Source organism: Rissa tridactyla, chromosome 7 (assembly GCF_028500815.1).
Source record: "Rissa tridactyla isolate bRisTri1 chromosome 7, bRisTri1.patW.cur.20221130, whole genome shotgun sequence".
Taxonomy (NCBI): domain Eukaryota; kingdom Metazoa; phylum Chordata; class Aves; order Charadriiformes; family Laridae; genus Rissa; species Rissa tridactyla.
In genome coordinates this window covers 45,348,420-45,368,563 of record NC_071472.1, presented here as the reverse complement: position 1 = coordinate 45,368,563, position 20,144 = coordinate 45,348,420, and the positions used below count along the sequence as shown (strand labels likewise).

Here is a 20,144-nt window from a genome sequence, read left to right as displayed (position 1 = left end):
GATATTGAGGGCCATGAGCTAGATACAAAATTAACGCTGGCGCAGTAAAGCCAGAGCAAACACAGCCAGTAAACAGACAGGTTATTTTTCAGGGGTGAGTACGCAAGTGAGCACCCCAAAATATAAAGGTATTTATAAGAACTCCATCCAGCTCATCTCACTCTTACTATCTTTTGCTTAAATTAATTCAGTAAATACTGAGAACTATTTGGAAAATAGTCCATCTCTGACTGTATCTCCCGCACGCGCAGAGGGAGGGTGAAAATCCAGTTTAAGCTGGTGCTGTAGAACCTCTTGTTGTTTACTGAGGAGTAGGAAGTGACTTGATGACATTAAAAATCAGCTCATGGTGTTTTGGTCAAAGGCCACCTGAACAATTGAGGAATTTCTATAATGCTACCGCTGCCTGAAGAGTCCGTGCTGCTTTGTGCAACAGTGAGAGCCGAAGTAATCCCCCAGAATGAACATCTGCAGGAAATATCGAGGGATTTTTTTTTTTATGGGATGGATCTGCGCTGATTGTGGATCTCCCACCTGCTGCGGTCTGCCAGCCGAAAGGCCAGCACCATCGCTCCTCATCTCCCCTGACTTGGCATTAGTAAAGGTCACGCAGTGTTGGCACGGCGTATCTGCACCCAAAAACCCCTCTAGTCCCCAGGGGGGAAGTAGCCAGCACGTGCAGGGTGCTGTGACCAGCACTATGAGCATCCCCCGGGCAGAGCACGGAGAGACGTTTCCCAACACACGTGGGTCTGCAAAGCTCTGTACCTCACTCGTGTGAACAGGCAGGAGCAGCAGTCTTTGGGGAAACAGCTTTTCTGATCGTTTTCTGGAAGCACGCACAAAATTACTCACTAATTTAGAAGTGGGATTGTTCATAAAACACCTTCATCTCAGATGCAATTGTAGACTCGTTAAGGTTCTTGCTCCAGCTCCCTTCCCAACCACCCAATACGGCAAAGGGACAGAAGGAGGGAACGTCGGAGTTGGGACACACGTTCCTGCTGTGCCCTACCCAAAGCCACGACACCAGCGCTGCTGGTTTGGGTGATTTACTGGGACCAGGAGCTGAGGTGCTCCGGGTCACCTCAACAGCCACCCCCCTGCAGCAGCCAGCTCCCCGCACCGCAACCACCCCCGCCAGGGAGCGCAGCCCCTCGAAGTTCTCCTACACCCCACTCCAACCAACTTCAGCCTCATCGTTTTGAGACCAGCTGCTCATAATTTGAGGATTTGATCACTTGAACCTCTGATTTACTGATTTAGCCTTAGCTGTGACCTTGGTTTCACTACTGCCTTGCTCCGTCTTTAATTGCGTTAGTAAAATTCTCATAAATTAGCTCAGCAGTATGTGGCTTACTGAGATTTATTTTTGCTTATTTCTTTCTTTCCAGATAAAATTCATTAAAGGCTCATCCAGCTGGTTTAACCTGTGGTATCACAACACAGGTCACAAACCCACCGGCACCCAAAAGGGCAATTTCACACACGAAACTTGGCTTTTCTTCTAGACAAAAGCCCAACTCCTTCTCTACCTCTCTAGGTGGTTCCACCACCTTTGCTCTTCGGCGGAGCTATTTTATTCCAGTCACAAAAATCCCATCAAGCACCGGTCTTTAAAACAGAGCGCACACAATTTTATGTATGATTATGTTTTGCCTTCTCATGTTTTTCCTCTGTGAAGAACACTTCTACTTCTTTTAAATGGCATTTGCATCCACGCTATGTTTACGGTGCCCACGCTGCACCCCCAAGACCTATTTCAGCTCCATTAAAGTTGAACGTGTCGCATCCAGCAATAAACAGAGACAGATCCTTTGCAAACACTTGAAATTAGAGCAAGGTGAACCATACAGTGCTTAAATAGGGCTACAAAAGAAACAGACTCACGCTAATTAGAAACTGTACAAGTTTTGGAAGCAATTACTTTCTTACTGGTAAATTTATGAGGGACCTCCCCAATTAATCTGCCCAAGCAAAGGATATTGGAGCCGCGCAGCGTAACTCCGAGCCGGCGAGGAACCGGGTTGACTGTGCACAACCGCAGACAAGTCGGGGGAGTGCTAAAAAGGGAAGTACATTAATTTTTTAGCCCGGCTCTGAAAGTCTGAAAAAAGATTTTAAACGTTCTTATATTAGAGCAGCCAACCACGCAAGTAATAGGATCTGTATCTCCCGAGTTCAGCTGTATAGATGCAGCTCCATAGAGCAATATTTTCCCCACGTTCATTATACAGATTATGATTTGAGCAGCATGAAAAATGTATGACTACAGAGGGGGAAAATTCTTAGGAAGCTACAACATGACTCATTCTTTTAATAAACTTCAAAGATATCATTTACAAGCAAAGAAAGCGCAGAGGCAAATGGAATAACTAAGTGCTCGGATGGCTGATTAATTCACAGGCACAAATCAATGAAAATCAGCTTAGCAGCACACCGAATGAAAGCACGTCAGCTTTCAACTTCCCCAACTTCTTAAAACTTGAGTTAATTAACGGAGCTGATACCACTTAAAAAATGTGAACAGTTGATTAGGGCGGTCATGTTATATTTTTCCGTAATGCACGAAGACAGTTATTAAGACATCAAGTATCAAAAAAGGAAACCATTCTATTGTACGCCCTAAGCTCTTACACCAACTTCCCTGCAGTAGCAGCATCAGTGATGCCGCCTCTTAATTAGCCTTTAATAAGGGCGCTTTTAGCATCCTAATCATGCCACGCAGCTTTGGCCAAATACCTTGAAACGCGGCAGCCTTTTGAAGAGCATCTCGGCTGTTCTCGGTTATGCCAGTGCGGATCCCGAGCCAGCGTGCCGGCCGTGCTCTGCATTTCCGCGCCGCTGTAACGGAGCCGAGCGAGCACAACTGGATTTAAGCAACGCCTCGTGCCAAGAGGATTATCGCTGCAGCGTGGGGCACAAGAAGCCCGTTTCTTCCGCCGCGACCTGGCTCCTCGACGGAGATCTCGACAGCCAGCAATCATTTTAATCTGCAGGGCCATGAAGGAAAGATTACTGGAGAACTAAATATGACAGCGCTTTGTTTCTCAACTCTGAAACTCCAGGCTTCCCAACTTAATTACTGAACAAGAAAATTCTCTTAACTCCTAGACGGCAAATTATAAATTTGTTTAATTGAGGCTCGTGTGAACTAACAGAAGAACACAGTGTCGGCCAAGCTGCTGAGTGACAGAGCCACTGTTCAAGAACTGGGGCAGCCCGGACCCAAGACAAATATAAAAAGCCTCAAATGACACGTTGATAGATCACACTCCCCGCAATAAAAACGCTTATGATCTGAGTATCGGCATTGTCCAAATTATACACACAAGCTCTCATGCACGTCTGCTCCTCACTGGAGTGGATTCAGGCTCGTTGGTCGTTTTTAATAATCGCTTTCAAGTTGATTTAACAAAGGACGTGGGTTTATTTGTGACAGTGAAAACTGAAAAGCAGGAATGGAAATGGTTAGTTTATGCAGCATAACCCCAGTCCTTAACACCAGCTCTCCAGATGCACCACGCGTATGGCTACATGCAGGTCGGTGCTACAGCAGCTCATAAATCTTCAGCGACTCCCTTGAAGGCAAAGGAACTCCTCCTGGAAAAGCTAAACTCTGAAACGCGGACACAACCTTTCATTCCAGCTCTTCAAAATGAGCCATAAAGATACCGAGAGAGACACGGCCACTGCTAAATCACTCACCCCCCTGCTCCTTATGCCCTGTTGAAGAGAGATTGCAAAGAGGGAGGAGGGAATCATAGAATGGTTTGGGTTGGAAGGGACCTTAAAGATCATCTCGTTCCACCCCCTGCCCTGGGCAGGAACACCTCCCACCAGCCCAGGTTGCTCCAAGCCCCGTCCAACCTGGCCTTGAACCCCTCCAGGGATGGGGCAGCCACAGCTTCTCTGGGCAACCTGGGCCAGGGGCTCACCACCCTCACAGCAAAGAATTTCTTCACAATATCTCATCTAAATCTCCCCTCTTCCAGTTTAAAACCCTTCCCCCTCGTCCTATGGCTCCCCTCCCTGATCCAGAGTCCTTCCCCAGTTTTCCTGGAGCCCCTTGAGGGACTGGAAGGGGCTGGAAGGTCTCCCCGGAGCCTTCTCTTCTCCAGGCTGAACCCCCCAGCTCTCTCAGCCTGTCCTCACAGCAGAGGGGCTCCAGCCCTCCCAGCATCTCCGGGGCCTCCTCTGGCCCTGCTCCGACAGCTCTGTCTCCTTCTGCTGTTGGTGCCCCAGAGCTGGAGGCAGCACTGCAGGGGGGTCTCACAGAGCGGAGCAGAGGGGAAGAATCCCCCCCCACCTCGCCCTGCTGCCCACGCTGTTGGGGATGCAGCTCAGGGTGCCGGGGGTTTCTAGGCTGCCAGCACACATTGCCAGCTTGTGTTGAGCTTCTCATCCACCAACAGCTTTCTCCTCAGGGCTGCTCTCAAGCCATTCTCTGCCCAGTCTGTGTTTGTGCATGGATGAATAAGGAACTTTGCACGGGACTTAGGAATAAAAGGAGGGTTTACCACCTTTGGAAGAAGGGACAGGCAACTCAGGAGGAGTACAGAAATCTTGTTAGGTTATACAGAGAGAAAATTACGAAGGCAAAAGCCCAGCTGGAGCTCAACTTGGCCACTAATATTAAGGACAACAAAAAAAGCTTTTATAAGTACATCAACAAAAAGAAAGCCAGGGAGAATCTCCATCCCTTACTGGATGCGGGGGGGAAAGTTGCAACCAAGGACGAGAAGGCTGAGATACTTAATGTCTTCTTTGCTTCCGTCTTCAATAGTCAGACCAGCTATCGCCAGGGTGCTCAGCCTCCTGAGCTGGAAGATAAGGATGGAGAGCAGAACAACAAACCCATAATCCAGGAGGAAGTAGTCAATGATCTGCTTCTGCACCTAGACGTAAATCAGTCTATGGGACCAATGGTCTTCCAGGGTGCATTAAAAAGAGCATGGCCAGCAGGTGGAGGGAGGTCATCCTCCCCCTCTGCTCTGCCCTGGGGAGGCCGCATCTGGAGCACTGGGTGCAGTTCTGGGCTCCCCAGTTCAAGAAGAACAGGGAACTGCTGGAGAGGGGACAGCAGATGATCAAGGGCCTGGAATATCTCTGTGCTGAGGAAAGGCCGAGAGCCCTGGGGCTGTTCAGCTGGAGAAGAGCAGGCTGAGAGGGGATCTCATCAATGCTCAGCAATAGCCAAAGGGCAGGTGGCAAGAGGATGGGGCCAGGCTCTTCTCAGTGGTGCTCGGGGACAGGACAAGGGGCAACGGACACAAACTGGAACATGGGAAATTCCATCTCAACATGAGGAAAAACTTCTTTCCTTTGGGGGTGGCAGAGCCCTGGCACAGGCTGCCCAGAGAGGTGGTGGAGTCTCCGTCTCTGGAGACATTCCAACCCCACCTGGATGCGTTCCTTTGCCACCTGCTCTGGGTGACCGTGCTCTGGCAGGGGGTTGGACTGGATGATCTCCAGAGGTCCCTTCCAACCCCAGCCATTCTGTGATTCTAGGTGCCCCACTGCCCTGCAGCTCCCCAGCAGGATGGGGAGGTGCTGCAGCCCCACTGCTGCCCCCCTGGACCATCCATGCCTTGTGTCTCGCCCTCAGACACAATGCTCGCAGTTTGAAGGACATTAAGTGGTCAATTTTTTTTTTTTTTCAGGCATGGAAATTATACATTGTTCGAGCTTATTTTATAGCAGGCACTAGGACAGAAGATTTTTTAAACTTCACCTTCTCTTCATCTAAATGCAGATTGGAATGGCAGCAAGACTGAATAGCTTTTTGACAGGTGGGGGAAATCGCCTCTTGCTGCATGCAATTAAAAACTCATTAAAGCAGAGCTCATTTTCCTCATTATTTTAAGCACTTAAATAATCTTTACTGCTTAATATGACAAGACTGAGCAGACTGGGACAGATGCCTCCCTCTGGTCCTTCCCTCCAGACACTTACTTGTTCATTTTAATTTCGTAGCAAAGCTTCAGACGCCAGGAGCAGGACCTGCAGTCCCAGAACATCGTCCTTCGCTCCACCGGACACCGAGCCCACCCACCCTTAGGAGCTCAGTGCGAGGGTGCTGTGCTGGTGCCGGAGCTGCACAATAATCATCAGGGACAAGTGCTTTCAAGTGGCTGGAAACTGATTTCCCGAAGGCTTGAGGAAATTCTGTGCAGTGCCACGACCTATCTCTGCTCTGCCCTGGTCCTGCCCTCAGCGAGCACCATGGTATGAACAGTCCTCCAAAAAAGGAGAAGCCAGGCAGGCTTATTTTTTTCCTTTCTCCTTAAATTGAAAATGGATGGAGAGAAGCAGCAAGGCTCTGCTTGGGCAGGATGCCACGCTGCCATCGAGAGCTGTGAGATGAAGCTTCGTTTTAGCAAGTACAGACCAATTCCCCGGGGATGTCCTTCCACTCGCAGCTCTGACTAGAGCAACCAGATCTCCCTCACCATTGCACAAGCAGCCCTGAAACACAAAGTTCGGTTTGCGAGGCTGAACCCTTGACATGCCCGCTTGCATTCATCAATGACCTGGATGAGGGGACAGAGCGCACCCTCAGCTGGTTTGCCAATGACAAAAGCTGGGGGGGGTGGCTGACACACCAGAAGGCTGTGCCGCCATCCAGAGAGACCTGGACAGGCTGGAGAGCTGGGCAGAGAGGAACCTCATGAAATTCAACAAGGGCAAGTGTAGGGTGCTACACCTGGGGAGGAATAACCCCCCGCACCAGGACAGGTTGGGGGTGACCTGCTGGAGAGCAGCTCTGTGGAAAGAGACCTGGGAGTCCTGGTGGACAACAGGATGACCATGAGCCAGTGATGTGCCCTGGTGGGCAAGAAGGCCAATGGCATCCTGGGGGGCATCAAGAATAGGGTGGCCAGCAGGTGGAGGGAGGTCATCCTCCCCCTCTGCTCTGTCCTGGGGAGGCCGCACCTGGAGCACTGTGTCCAGTTCTGGGCTCCCTGGTTCAAGAAGGACAGGGAACTGCTGGAGAGGGGACAGCAAAGGGCTACCAGGATGCTGAGGGGACTGGAACACCTCTCTTATGGAGAAAGGCTGAGGGATTTGGGTCTCTTCAGTCTGGAAAAAAGACAGCTGAGGGGGGACCTTATCAACACTTATAAATACTGAATGGGTGGGTGTCAGGAGGATGCGGCCAGGCTCTTCTCAGTGGTGCCCGGCGACAGGACAAGAGGTAACAGGCACAAACTTGAGCATAGGAATTCCCACCTAAACATGAGGAGGAACTTCTTTGCTGTGAGGGTGTCAGAGCCCTGGCAGAGGCTGCCCAGAGAGGTGGTGGAGTCTCCATCTCTGGAGACATTCCAACCCCGCCTGGAGGCGTTCCTGTGCCACTTGCTCTGGGTGACTCTGCTCTGGCAGGGGGTTGGACTGGATGATCTCCAGAGGACCCTTCCAACCCTATCATTCTGTGATTCGCACCTTAAAGCTCCTGGCAGTGTGGAGAGGATGCCATGACTGTGTGCTCCCCCCGCCGAGGCGTCAACCTGGTCTTTCTCTCCTGTAACCCTGCCCAAGCCATAACCACCCATGACGGTCATCATAGGTGCATCTGGTCGTGCTGGCTACCCCCGGCTCAAAGGTGGTTTCGGGGAGACAGATAACACAATTGCCAAGGGCTGACATGAGCAATGCGGGTACTGTGGTCAACATGCAAATACGACTATAAGTCAATCGTCTCACCCCCATAAATAGTGAACAGCCCATATATATATATATATATATAGGATTGATTGTGCATATATAATCCTTTAGACATAAACTGTTGACCAATTCTGGGACTAGCATTGGATCTAAACTCCTCTGAGGAGGAGTTTAGAAGCCAGGGGGTCCTTTCTGAACCTCGACTCAACGGGAGGGTCTCCCTGACAGCTCGCTCTGACCCTGCCCTCTGTGCAGTAAATAACCAGGTGTGCCTTGCCATCGATCCTTGCTAAACCACTGTCACATTTACTACGAAACTTTGTTAAATCCCTGTTCGCTATCAATAAACGTATCGCTGCTTCTCTCTAGGAGTGAAGTGCATCGCTCCACCCGCGACAGATGCGTGGGCACAGCCACAATTAAAGGCGCTCATGTGCCCAGCTGCTCCGTGGTCTGTCTGCAGCGACCAAAGGTTCCAGGTTTCTGCACGCTCACCCGGCCCTGCACTAAGGGGACCCCGCGGCACATTCCACTCCAGTAGGTCTGAACGAGTCCTTTCGCACCGACTTACTTTTCTCTTCAAAACCCTTTTGCCCCTTCGGTTGCAGAAGGGCTACGAATGGCAAAATACCGCCTGTCAACACAAGCGCCTGGCTTTTAAAACACAAAGAGGGTATCATAGCAAAAAGAGGAGCTGCACATTCTAGATCTTAAATATAAGAAACAACTTCAGACAACTGTTGACGGTGACATTACGGCATTAAAACAGACTAAGGCAATAAATAAAATTGATGCGTATTTAATAACCACATGAGTGATTCTTCCTTGACTTGGGTTTTACACAAGGGTAATCAAGGCTAATTTCCATTGGCTTAAATAAGAGAATAGGGTCCCACAGAGTTACACGGCTGTAAGATACTCATGTAAATGAGAACAAGTATTAAGCCCTGCAAGAATCTAAATCTCTATCCACTCCACCCCACGAGCCTCTCCGGAGCAACAGGGGATTAGCTACATTCATTTTAAATGAACGTCATTTATCTCAAGCATTTAACCAGGAAACCCCGCCGAGATGAGCCTCATTTTCTGGCAGATGCTTTGCAGCATCTTGTAATATTTTTTTGTTTATGTGCTCTGAGCAGGACCTGGTCCTTGCCTTTTCAACCCAACACACTGGGGTTTTGAAAAAAAACCAACCAAAAAAAAAAAAAAAAAAGGTGCGCCCTATCCACATGCCAAGCAGATTCTTCAATGCACTTAATTCTCAAAGGAACGCAAGAAATTACTTTTAATGAAAAATATCAAGTCTTTTGGGGAAAATTCCCAGGTCACAAATGCTGTGTGAACACCACAACTGCTTGGGCTAGACTAAAGGCCAGTTACACACCGGCAGGAGTTTTTGTCCAAGTGGAGAAATGAAAGGGAATACCGACAGCAATAAGGAATGACTTGAACCCACCTCAATCCTGCCTGTCTTCCTTTGGGTCTGAATTTAACTCCCAATTTCTTGTCCTATTGTATCAAGCATCACTTTGAATGCTGTGGGATTGTATCTACATGATGATTCCGTTTATGTACACTTTGCCTACGCAACCGCAAAACCCCAGGCTTCGGGGGGTACGATGCAGCCCCTCTTCTGCCATCCTCCTCTGCTGAGGAGGAGATTGTTGTTCACCTTTTAGTCCAGAGCAGTCAAACATCGCAGGGACAGAGAGCCCAGCTCTTTGCTTCATCCTGCAGGCACAGAGGCAGAAGCAACAAAGCACCTTGAAGCCTTCTCAAGTCTTGTTTGCTCAACAACGTGGCTCAGATGCCTCCGAAACCACTGCAGTGTCCATCTGCACCAGTGGTGCTGCTGTAAGGGAAGGCCGATCTCACGGACAGGGTGTTGGACAAGAGCTTTGCTAGCCAGGATTGAAGATGATCAGATGAGAACAAGCTGGCTGCGGAGCTGAACGTAAAGGAGTGTAACCTGCTACTTTAGTTAGGTCAGAGCACGGGGTAAGGGTCCAAGTGCAGGCACAGCAGCAACACACAATCACAGGGGTTGGAAGGGACTTTCAGAGATCACCCAGTCCAACCCCCTGCCAGAGTAGGGTCACCCAGAGCAGGTGGCACAGGAACGCCTCCAGGCGGGTTTGGAATGTCTCCAGAGAAGGAGACTCCACCACCTCTCTGGGCAGCCTGTACCACGGCTCTGCCACCCTCACGGGAAAGAAGCTTTTCCTCATGTTGAGATGGAATTTCCCGTGTTCCAGTTTCTGCCTGTTGCCCCTTGTCCTGTCCCCGGGCACCACTGAGAAGAGTCTGGCCCCATCCTCTTGCCACCTGCCCTTTAGCTATTGCTGAGCATTGATGAGATTCCCTCTCAGTCTGCTCCTCTCCAGCTGAACAGCCCCAGGGCTCTCGGCCTTTCCTCAGCACAGAGATGCTCCAGCCCCTCAGCATCTTCACAGCCCTCCACTGGACTCTCTCCAGTAGTTCCCTGTTCTTCTTGAACTGGGGAGTCCAGAACTGGACACAATAAACACAACGGTCTCCAGCAGCGTGGGGGGCACCCCATCCCACCAGCAACCACTCCATGCTTCAGAGAAGGACAGCCAAGTAAGGAAGCCATCCGTAAGGTGATATCCTCTCTGCCAGCCACTTCTGTAGGTACTTGGCCGGACTCTCTCGCTACTCCACAGCATCCCAACTCTTTGTCCATCAGCCACTGCAGAACACGCCGCTTCCTCCTTCTGACCAAGAAAAGGGAAAAATTGGTTCCACGCTTGAGGTGAGAAGCCACGTAATCCCCTCGCATTTGAAAGTCACAGAGAGAGCGTGGCAAAGAGGAGACAGCCATTGCACCTCCCCACTGAGCCACATCTCCCACACTTTCAAAACCCTGCTGTTCAGCAGGAACTGGCAGATAAAACTATGCGAAACAAATAAGGCCACTGACTGGGTAACACTGTATGTAGTGTGAGCTACCTGCCCTCTGCAGAGCACCAAGTGCCCACCTTATGGAACATTACCTCCAAAAAGGCGAGGAAGAAGAGGCAACTGTGTTGAAAAACCCCCTGCTCTCACATAAAGACATCCCATGTAACAGTCGGTGAGCAAGACCTTTCGTCCAACTTCGGGCCTATTAAACACAATGTAATGTCAAGCAAATCCACTGCTCCAGAGAAGACATCACAACAATTTGTGACTTTTAAAAGGGATGGAAGTGCCATTTAAACCCCAAAAAGTTGCATCAGCATAGATTTGCACCGTCCGTTTCAGACACAGACAACATCAGTTGAACTCCGACTGCAAATGGGCGCTACCAGCACCGCTGCTCACAAGGGCGTGCTTCATACTTCCAAGGACATGAACCCTGCTTTCCTGTCTTCAAAATTAAGATAACAGGACAGCACAGCTCTATTTAAAAGCTCAATTACATGGAAAAAAAATGGAGACGATCTCAGAGCCCGCTGGTGAACGAGGTGGAGCAGCACCCTGACAACTCATTTCTGCTGCCGGAGCTGAAAAGGAATTAGTGTGTTTTCTTGTACTCAGCCTCTCGCTTCTGCCTTGTGGGGCTTAGCAGCTGTCAGACTTGCTGTACAGTTTTCAGAGCTTTGGAAAATCGCCCTCCCTCCACTAGACTGGAAATGAAGAACAAGCTGTAGAAGACTTTTTTTGGGCTTTGACTATACAGATTGCAATCTGTATTTGTGAAGTTGTGACAACTGAATCTGAGGCCGTGAAACACTGCACTGAGGTTTTCAATGAGAGCTGTAACCAGGGAAGGAAAGACTTTCCCATCGCTCCCAGCCTAAGTCCAGCAACAAGCAGACACAAGGGAGAGCAACGCTGCATCCTTTGAAAAGGCTTAAGCTTGAGTTTCCCTGTGTCCCCGCGTACTGCTCTTGGGCCCGGAAAGACAAGAGACCTTCCACATGCCAACTACAGACCACTTTTGTGGCCATAGCATAGGCACAATGCTAAACCATTCACAGAAGCAGAAACTCCAGCATGAGACATTCTGGCCCATAGCTTGATGTGGCAAGGATCAGCACCGCAGTAGACAATTCTGTCCCCAGCGCTCGCAGAACTCCACTGACCTGCTGGAATATTTCTGAACAACTGACATCTAGATCAAAGCATCCCGCTTGCAAATTTAATTAAGTAACATTAAGCAGCATACATCTTTATATTAAAAAAAAACAAACAACAAAACCAACCAAACTGCAAACTTGCACTTATATCAGTCCATGAAAAGACCCAAAGCCCACCCAAATGGCACGTGGCCATCAGGCACCAGGAGCACCCCCCTGCCTTCCTTGCCTTGCAACCCCTTTGAACCCTCTGCAGCAGCTGGCAGGTACAGGAGCGATGCTGAAGCCCCAGCCACGCTACCGCCCTACGTGGCTTTTGAGAACGTCACACAGCCCCTCTCTGCCTCAGATACTTTCGCAAGCATGGCAAAGTGCTCGATACCTGTTCCTTCCTCGGAGAATGTCCTCGCTGGTTGAGTCCCGACAAGCACTTTGAAGTACTCGGAGTGCAAAGACGACATTTTCAACTGAAGCAGCGTGGGCAGGAGCCCGTCCCAGATGGAAGAGTTGGGAGTACATCTAGGACCACCTCTACAATCACCTCTTCTTGCCTATTTCCCTGGCAGTCCGAGGCATGATTTTCCCTGGTAGAGCTGAGCTCCACACTGCTGGGAAACCACGACTGCAAGGCTGAACCCTTCTCCAGGCAAAGGGAACGGCAGCCCTCTACCTTGGAAGAGACAGATGTTCGCCCTGGAGAGCGCTCAGAAACATTGATTAACTTACACCTGATTCATTTTACTAATTAAAGTCGCTACACATGACAGAGCAGTCTAAGTGGCACGTACACTGACAGCCTCATACTCCACACTGTCGTGCACGCTCACCTCTGCCTCCTCGCACGCTGGAGAAAAGGATCTGGTACTGCCAGGCTGCAGTAAGAGTCAGGAGATGCAAGGTGGGAAGGGTCCCATAGGAGCACTCCTCCTGCTAGGTTTTACCCGAGGAATATAAAACAGTCTGATACACATTGTAAAACTGAGGCTTTTTCCCCAAACCGTACTCAAAATCTGATTTTCTATTAAGCTATCAACTTCAGCAGCACATTCAGAGAGAAAGAGACCTCTCAATACTGACAGTATCAAAACCTTTGGGTTTTGTTTCATAAGGAAATTGCAGCAAACTCCAGTTTTTTTTCTTCAAAGCAGCAGTAAATAAAGGTTAAAAAAAAAAAAAAAGGAAAGAGAAAGGAAAGAGAAAAGAGAAAGAAAGTTCAGAAGTAATAGAACTGCAAAAATACAGACCTGAGGTAAATGTGCCGGTCTGCAGGGGAGATGCTGCATGAAAATGCTGATAGTGGTTCTTTACAGAACACTTTGTAATGTGCCTTTTTTTACATTCTCTATATGCTAAATTGATTAATCCCAACATAAAGCACCTCCTGCCCTGCTGTAACTCACACGCTCCTGTTCGGAGCTCTTCCACTCCCCGAGGGTAATATTTTCCCCGTTTTGCGCAGCCTGACAAATACCACATCAGTAAGCCAGACATCATCACCCTTTCCCCTGGCAGAATTCAAGGCCAGGATGGGAAGAATAATACCACAAACTATCAGCTTCTCCTAGAATATTTTGTTTAAAATGTTGGTTGACATAAAAGAAGGAATATCTATTTATCAGTCTCTGCTTTCACGAGAAATACAAAAAGAGACCAGAGGGTTATGATTCCGTTGGGCAGAAACTGATGCTGGCTGGTACAAAGCTTGTCGTGCATAACAGCGAGCACTACTCCAAATGCACACATAAAATATTAGAAACCCGGCTGCCTAACTTTAAAAGCAAGAGATAAGTTCCTTATGCATCACTGAAATCTCTGGAAGAATCGCATTTACTTGCGTAAGCTTAAGACTGGGAGGGGGCAGGAAATGGGAAAGAAAAAAGTAAAATACCGATGGAAAAAAAACCCAAAACATAGCTCCATGCAGCTCACCTTGACCTCGACGAAGTCTGGTTTACCGAGGGCTATCAGGTCAGCATAGGCTTTCAGTTCATCCACGTTCCAAGCTTTCACCAGTGTCAGCCTATAAACAGTGCGCTGTTGCTGGAATAAAGGAAAATTTACATTAGCAAGACATTCCGACACAGGGAGGACGTTCCAGCCTTCCACGCAGCTTCAAACAGGAAAAAAAAAAAAAAAAAAAATCATTAATTTATTCCAAGAACCCAGGGACTAAAACAAACCAGACCCAAACCTGGAGCCACCTCACATGTTTCAAGAAAGCTACTTGCAGCATCCATGAGCTGAGCCACCTTTGGCCGTACGAAGACTTATCTTCCCTATCCCGGGCACTTTGCCTTTACAGGAGCTTTAATTTAATGGGAAAATAAACAGGAAGTTTCTCTCTCTTTTGATTTGCTTCCCCAGGCATAAAATTTCACCATTAGTTGCTATACAGATATTTTATTTTCTCCAGCTGCATCATCTGGCATTGGTGACTCTTGGACAGGAGGAAGAAGAACAGACAGACCACGGCCTGCCCCTGTCTGCAAACTCTTCCAGCACACGAGGTACGATATCGTGGAGAGAAGGCTCTCCTGCCATCAGTTACGCAGAACATTTTATTGGAAGCACAAAGTGACAATTAAAATCACAACCGGGAAACGGTGAAAACACCCTGCTTATGACCTAGCCTTATAAAAAGCGCGGTGCAAACCATTAGGAACAAACGCGGTGGCTGCAGCGCTAAGGACTCCGGGAGCAGCATCCTCCCCTCGGTACCCTCCGCAGCAGGGCAGCCCCATTTCTGCTCGGCAGCGTCCCTGCACAGACCCGTCCTTTTCCATCCCACAGCTCCTCGCCACACCGCTGCCTCTCCGGGATGCCCAGACCTGAAGCATTCCCGTGCCCAGCGGCAGACAGAACTTGAGGACATCTTTCCCTGGAGTTATTCTGATTTTCCCTCCAAGGGCTGCCCACCAAAGAAGTTACTGGTGACAAAAGGACTTCTACTGTCACTATAAGCACTTGGCCACGGAACAAGTCCAGTCTCACCGCTCACATCTGCTCGCTTCCATCTTTCCCCTCTCCTTCCCTTCATCTTCCCCTAACATTTTATTTCTCTTATCTCTGGAATTTATTTATAGAGCAATCTTCCAGCAAAATTGTTTTTTTGAATTAGCTCCTTTTCCTTCCTTGGCATGCTGTGGACTGTGAAACGTGACAAAAGCACCAGTTTAGCCAGAGTGAAGGAGCACTGTAACAAATCCACGGCAACCCCAGGCTCCCCGGCGGTGGCCAGGCTTATACCATGGCTGGGACTTTGCAGAACAGCAAAGGGTTGGGATCGAGTTCTCCTGCTCCGGAACGTCCAGGTTTAGACTCAGGATGAGTTAAGAGATTCTCCCTCCTGCATAACGTGCCCGTAGCCCAAGGTTACCACGTGTGGGAAGCATGCACACTACTCCGTTTATTACACTTTTCAATACAGAACGATAAGCTAATAAGGAGATCCGCTACCGAATTGAGCTTTCCATCACTGAAACTCAGACCATTTCCCACTGCGATACCTCCCACAGCACCCACTGGTCAGGAGCAAAGCAGGGACAGGTCCCAGCACCCCAAGTCCCAGCCCAAGGCTATTAAAAAGTTCGTGCTCTTACCCTTCCCCAGATAAAACCGATACGCCCCAGTACCAATCCCCCATCTAGCCAGGGTTTACTTCTTCAGCGCCTCTGATCTACACGCCACGTAAATGAACTCTGTCCTCAGTATAAAAATCAAAACATCACTTACCTAAACCAACACATTCATGTTTCCCACAAGAAAAAAAAAATATTTTCTATACTGGTTTGCAGTGGAAGCATTCCAAATTATTTACTAACAAATAACTGAAGGACAAACAAACAAAAACCAGGAATAGCTTTCACCTCCAGCTAAAGTCCCAACAAAGCAGGGGGCAGGCCTTTATGTACCTACACACATAGGTATGTCCAGGTCTGGGGCACCAACAGCAGAAGGACACAGAGCTGTTGGAGTGGGGCCAGAGGAGGCCCCAGAGATGCTGGGAGGGCTGGAGCCCCTCTGCTGTGAGGACAGGCTGAGAGAGCTGGGGGGTTCAGCCTGGAGAAGAGAAGGCTCCGGGGAGACCTTCCAGCCCCTTCCAGTCCCTCAAGGGGCTCCAGGAAAGCTGGGGAGGGACTGTGGATCAGGGAGGGGAGCCATGGGACGAGGGGGAAGGGTTTTAAACTGGAAGAGGGGAGATTTAGATGAGATATTGTGAAGAAATTCTTTGCTGTGAGGGTGGTGAGCCCCTGGCCCAGGTTGCCCGGAGAAGCTGTGGCTGCCCCATCCCTGGAGGGGTTCAAGGCCAGGTTGGACGGGGCTTGGAGCAACCTGGGCTGGTGGGAGGTGTCCCTGCCCAGGGCAGGGGGTGGCACTGGGTGGTCTTCAAGATCTCTTACAACCCAAACCATACTATGGTTCTAAGAACTAAACCCAGAGCAGGCAGAAGTGCCCCGATGCCCTCACTGCCCAGCGTCCTGGGAACCTACAGCACCAGGTAAACCTGCAAAATTCTCCAGTGGATAAACACAAGGGAGGATTCGATTCGATACCTACAAGGAGTCAGTGTGTTAAGAAAGTAAGTTAGAGGCGGAGGTTCTTTTAAAAAAAGTCTGTGAAGAGAACTTTAAAGAATTATTAAGACAACGATTATTGAAGGCCAAATATTACAAGAATTAAAATATCTGGCCTTTATACAGCGCTTAGAAGCACATACTTAAGAACAAGAGACTACAGCTTCTACAATTTGAATGTACTGGTCAAAGAAAGGTTCAGGCCAAGAGACAACAGGCAAGTATGAAGTCAACAGTTAATTATGAGAAAAAAACAATGGAGGAACTAATATAAAAAAATAAACACATCATTTGCCGTGTAACAGGGAAAGAAGAAACCAGAGGGAAAATATCTAACAAGACGAAAAACTCGGCTACGCGCACGCCTGTCAATCGTCTGCAGCGATTAGATACCCAATTAATCAAGAAATGTCTACCCAAAGGTCAGCTCACAGTGGTAAACAAACGCAGGCAGCTTCAAGGCAACAGTAAATAAAAATGATATTTTTAATACCAGCCCCTACCGAAGGCTGCTGATCCAGACCCCATCCTCAGACTGGGAGGTTGGGTCCCCAGTGCACTCATCAGAGCGGGGAATCCACCATGAAATGAAGCCTTTAGGCCTGTCCCTTTTTTTGGCAGGGTGGCCTTGTGCTAAAATTAAGAGCAGACTTCTGGTCATCGCTGTCGCGCTTCGGAAACGTGGCTTGGCAACATGCACGCAGCGAGCGGGACAGCGCAGCCTCTTAAATCCAGCACCAGCAGCATCCCCGCTGCCGGCGGGAGAGCCTGCAGCAGCGGAGAACGTAAAAAAGGGGAAAAAAAAAAAGAAAACCTCTCAGCCTTAGTAACACGGAGACGTAAAACCCTGGGAATCCATTTGTGGGTGGTGGGATGAAAGTCTTCGAAAATCTACTTAGTCTTCAGACAGCAGATAGGCACTATTTAGGGAGTTTGAACATGGCATACAGGTAAGAGACTGGACCAGGCAGAAACCAGGCAGAAACTGGTTTCAAGTGCTGGACTTAAGGGAAAAAAAAATAACATCAATATATGTACGGAAAGCTCCTATAGACTAATTAGAAGTATTTATACCTAGCCCAAGCGCGAAGTGGACCAACTAGAGCTTTGCACGTCACCTCCGCTGAGCAGTGAGGGCAAGAGCTTTAGGTAACTAAGTGCTGGCAGTTCAGGAGGGCACCTACCACCCTGGGGAATACATGTGACAAGTGTCACCGACGGTACTGCCACATTGCTCGGAGCAAGCTTAGAAAATGCCACCAAGTGTTCTCCCAAAGTTCATTTCCTTTATGAGATCTCCAAAAGGGCAGAAACCATTTACTAAGGGCTGGGAAGGACCAAAGGACCGCTTGCAGCAATAAAAAATGAACGGCATCCAGGAGCAAGTCAACTGATCAGAGAGGGAGGCGACTCAGGAAGTGCCATGCTGTGATTTCAGAGAACCACTCTCTGTTTTGGGGGGGAAGAGGGGGCCACACTGTTTCCTGCCGCCATCCCTGCTGGCAGAGGAGTGTGCCAAACATCTACACCCCAGAGGAGACCACACTGGAGGGGACCGCCTGCAGCTCATGTTTCTTGCCAAAATCTCGTGGAAGCAGTATATTTTTAAAAAATCCAAGTCTATTCTATTAAAAATGGATGAAATCAGGCTGCAAAGATTAACATACACTGTTATTAAAGAGGAAACAAGTACATGCTTAGTTCTTATTCTCCAGTCCTCAGCCCTACACTTAGAGCCATCACTGGGACCTCACTCCCTGGGATGGCTCTCCAGGAGGCTGCACAAAGGAAGGTTCCTTGCTTTTCTCTACACATGTGGCCCAGTCCTCTGCTGACACAGAGGAGAGGGATTCCCAGGGGTTCCTAGACATGGGTCTGACCCTACAGAGCCCTGCTTCTGCCTGGGATCACAGGGACGGCCTCCAGCACTCATCGACTTCTCTTACGCACGTCTGGTTGTTCCCCAAATGGCCCCTGCAGCTGCCAGAGCAGATGGGGCAGGTCCAGGGAAGGCCATGAAATACTGGCAGCAACTGGAAGAGCTGCCCCTGCTTCCCAGTAGCTGCCACCAGTACAAAGGGAGGTTGTGATGTGAAAGCTGGTGTGAAGGCACGCAGCCACCAACAGCTGCTTCTGGCTCGCAGCAGGGGGACACGCTCTCAGGTAGACGTGACCGTAACCCAACGGGACCAGCAAAAACACAACCATTTCCTATGTTGGCAGAGGATATCCATGTGCAGTGATGACCATCAAGCAGTCTGCCAGCCTCCCCTCTGGTGTCTGAAGTCCAGTCACTTGTCACCTTGCAAGCCAGGGTGAGAGGGGACACCCTCTGCCCAACATTGCCGTGCCTGCAAGTGCTGCGACCAGCTCACTTCTTCCTTCTATTATCTAAAAGATAGTTTTTAGGAGCTAATCCCCAATCGCTGTCCGTGCATTGTTCTCGGAGCTCTTAACAATCCGTTCTCTCTCTCACTTTGGAACTGGGCTGAGACATGCAAACGGTTTTCCTGAAAAAAAAATTAAAGTATTTATTCATTTTGCACTCATTCTGCAGAGGGAGCAAACATAAAATGCCACCAAAAAATGGTTGGAAGCTCAGGCTGAACGCAGGAGGAGTGCTGGCAGAGCCGAGCAAAGGCAATACTGCAAGACCAGTTCTGCGGAGAGGATGAAACCTCATCATTTTACTTTTATCGCAACATTTTCTAACGTACATTGAGTACAACGCTTCAGTGAGCATTTCTTCTCACGGCAATGAAGCTCTGCAGGAAGGGAGAGGTTTTCCCCTGTTTAAATCTCGTTTTTAAATACTCTCTAATATACATCCTAGATCATTTTAGAAGTCTAACTTTAAAGTTCAAGTACTTCATAAAACCAAAACTGCTACAAGCACATTAAAAGGGCTTCTCCCCCCACAGGGCAGCACTAACTGACAGGCACTAACTGCAGCCCACGTGTGTTATCCATCACTGCAATAACTGAACTATCACAAAAACTGTATTAACTAATCACGAAAGAAACAGGTAAAAGAAACCAAAACACTGCGCCAAAGGGATCCAGAGAAAAGGTAGAAATAGCAGAAATTAATATCGGGACTGAAGAAACCTCTTTCCAGAAGGCAACAACTCTCGAGCGTTGTCTGAGCAGAGAGAAAAGTCACTTTTTTAAAGCGGTAGAAGGGACGGATCAAAATGACTTAGGGCCTAACACCGCAAAACGTTATATACAAGTAATCCTTACGGACTGCCAGCAGTACAAATACACAATCCTGTTTTATTAATGTATTATTTGTATTTGGTTGTACAATAGGGCCCCAGGAGATCCTCCTATAAGCTCTGAAAAACAAGAAATAAGAGCTTGAGCCCTGAGAATTTAACGATCTAAACCATCAGGATATAAAACCAGACTGCAATGCTTTACGCCCCGCGTTTCCAGGAAAAGCAACCATTATTTCACTTCAGACAGCCATCAGAATAACATTAACAGAAAAGAAAAAGCTAACACGATAACGAGCCTTTCGAAGGGGTGAAAGTTGAGGATGTGGAACCGCGTCTATTTAACGCCCAAAAGCTCTTTACGCAGATGATCGACCTCCCAGGAAGGGGCAGCTCTGGAGCCTGGCAGGACCACGAATACCCATCGGGTGGCAAAGGAAAAGAAGAGATGGGAAAGAAACCAAGAGAACATGTCCTTGTAAATAAATACCATTAATACCTGGTGGGGGGAATAAAGCAGATGGAGACAGACTCTTCCCAGCAATGCCCAGGGAAAGGACAACGGGCACAGGCTGAAGCAGAGAAAATTGCATTTTGAA

General features: G+C 48.7%; 1 protein-coding gene across 1 annotated transcript in view; it reads right to left on the bottom strand.

Moving 5' to 3' along the window:
• LOC128912415 (S-adenosyl-L-methionine-dependent tRNA 4-demethylwyosine synthase TYW1-like) overlaps positions 1-20,144 on the bottom strand; it is a gene marked incomplete at its 5' end in the record, with an annotated part of 119,835 nt that overhangs the window by 18,993 nt on the left and 80,698 nt on the right. Inside the window, one exon of the mRNA XM_054208252.1 lies at positions 13,683-13,793. Coding sequence (XP_054064227.1) covers positions 13,683-13,793 — 111 coding nt within the window. The remainder of the gene's footprint in view (positions 1-13,682; positions 13,794-20,144) is intronic.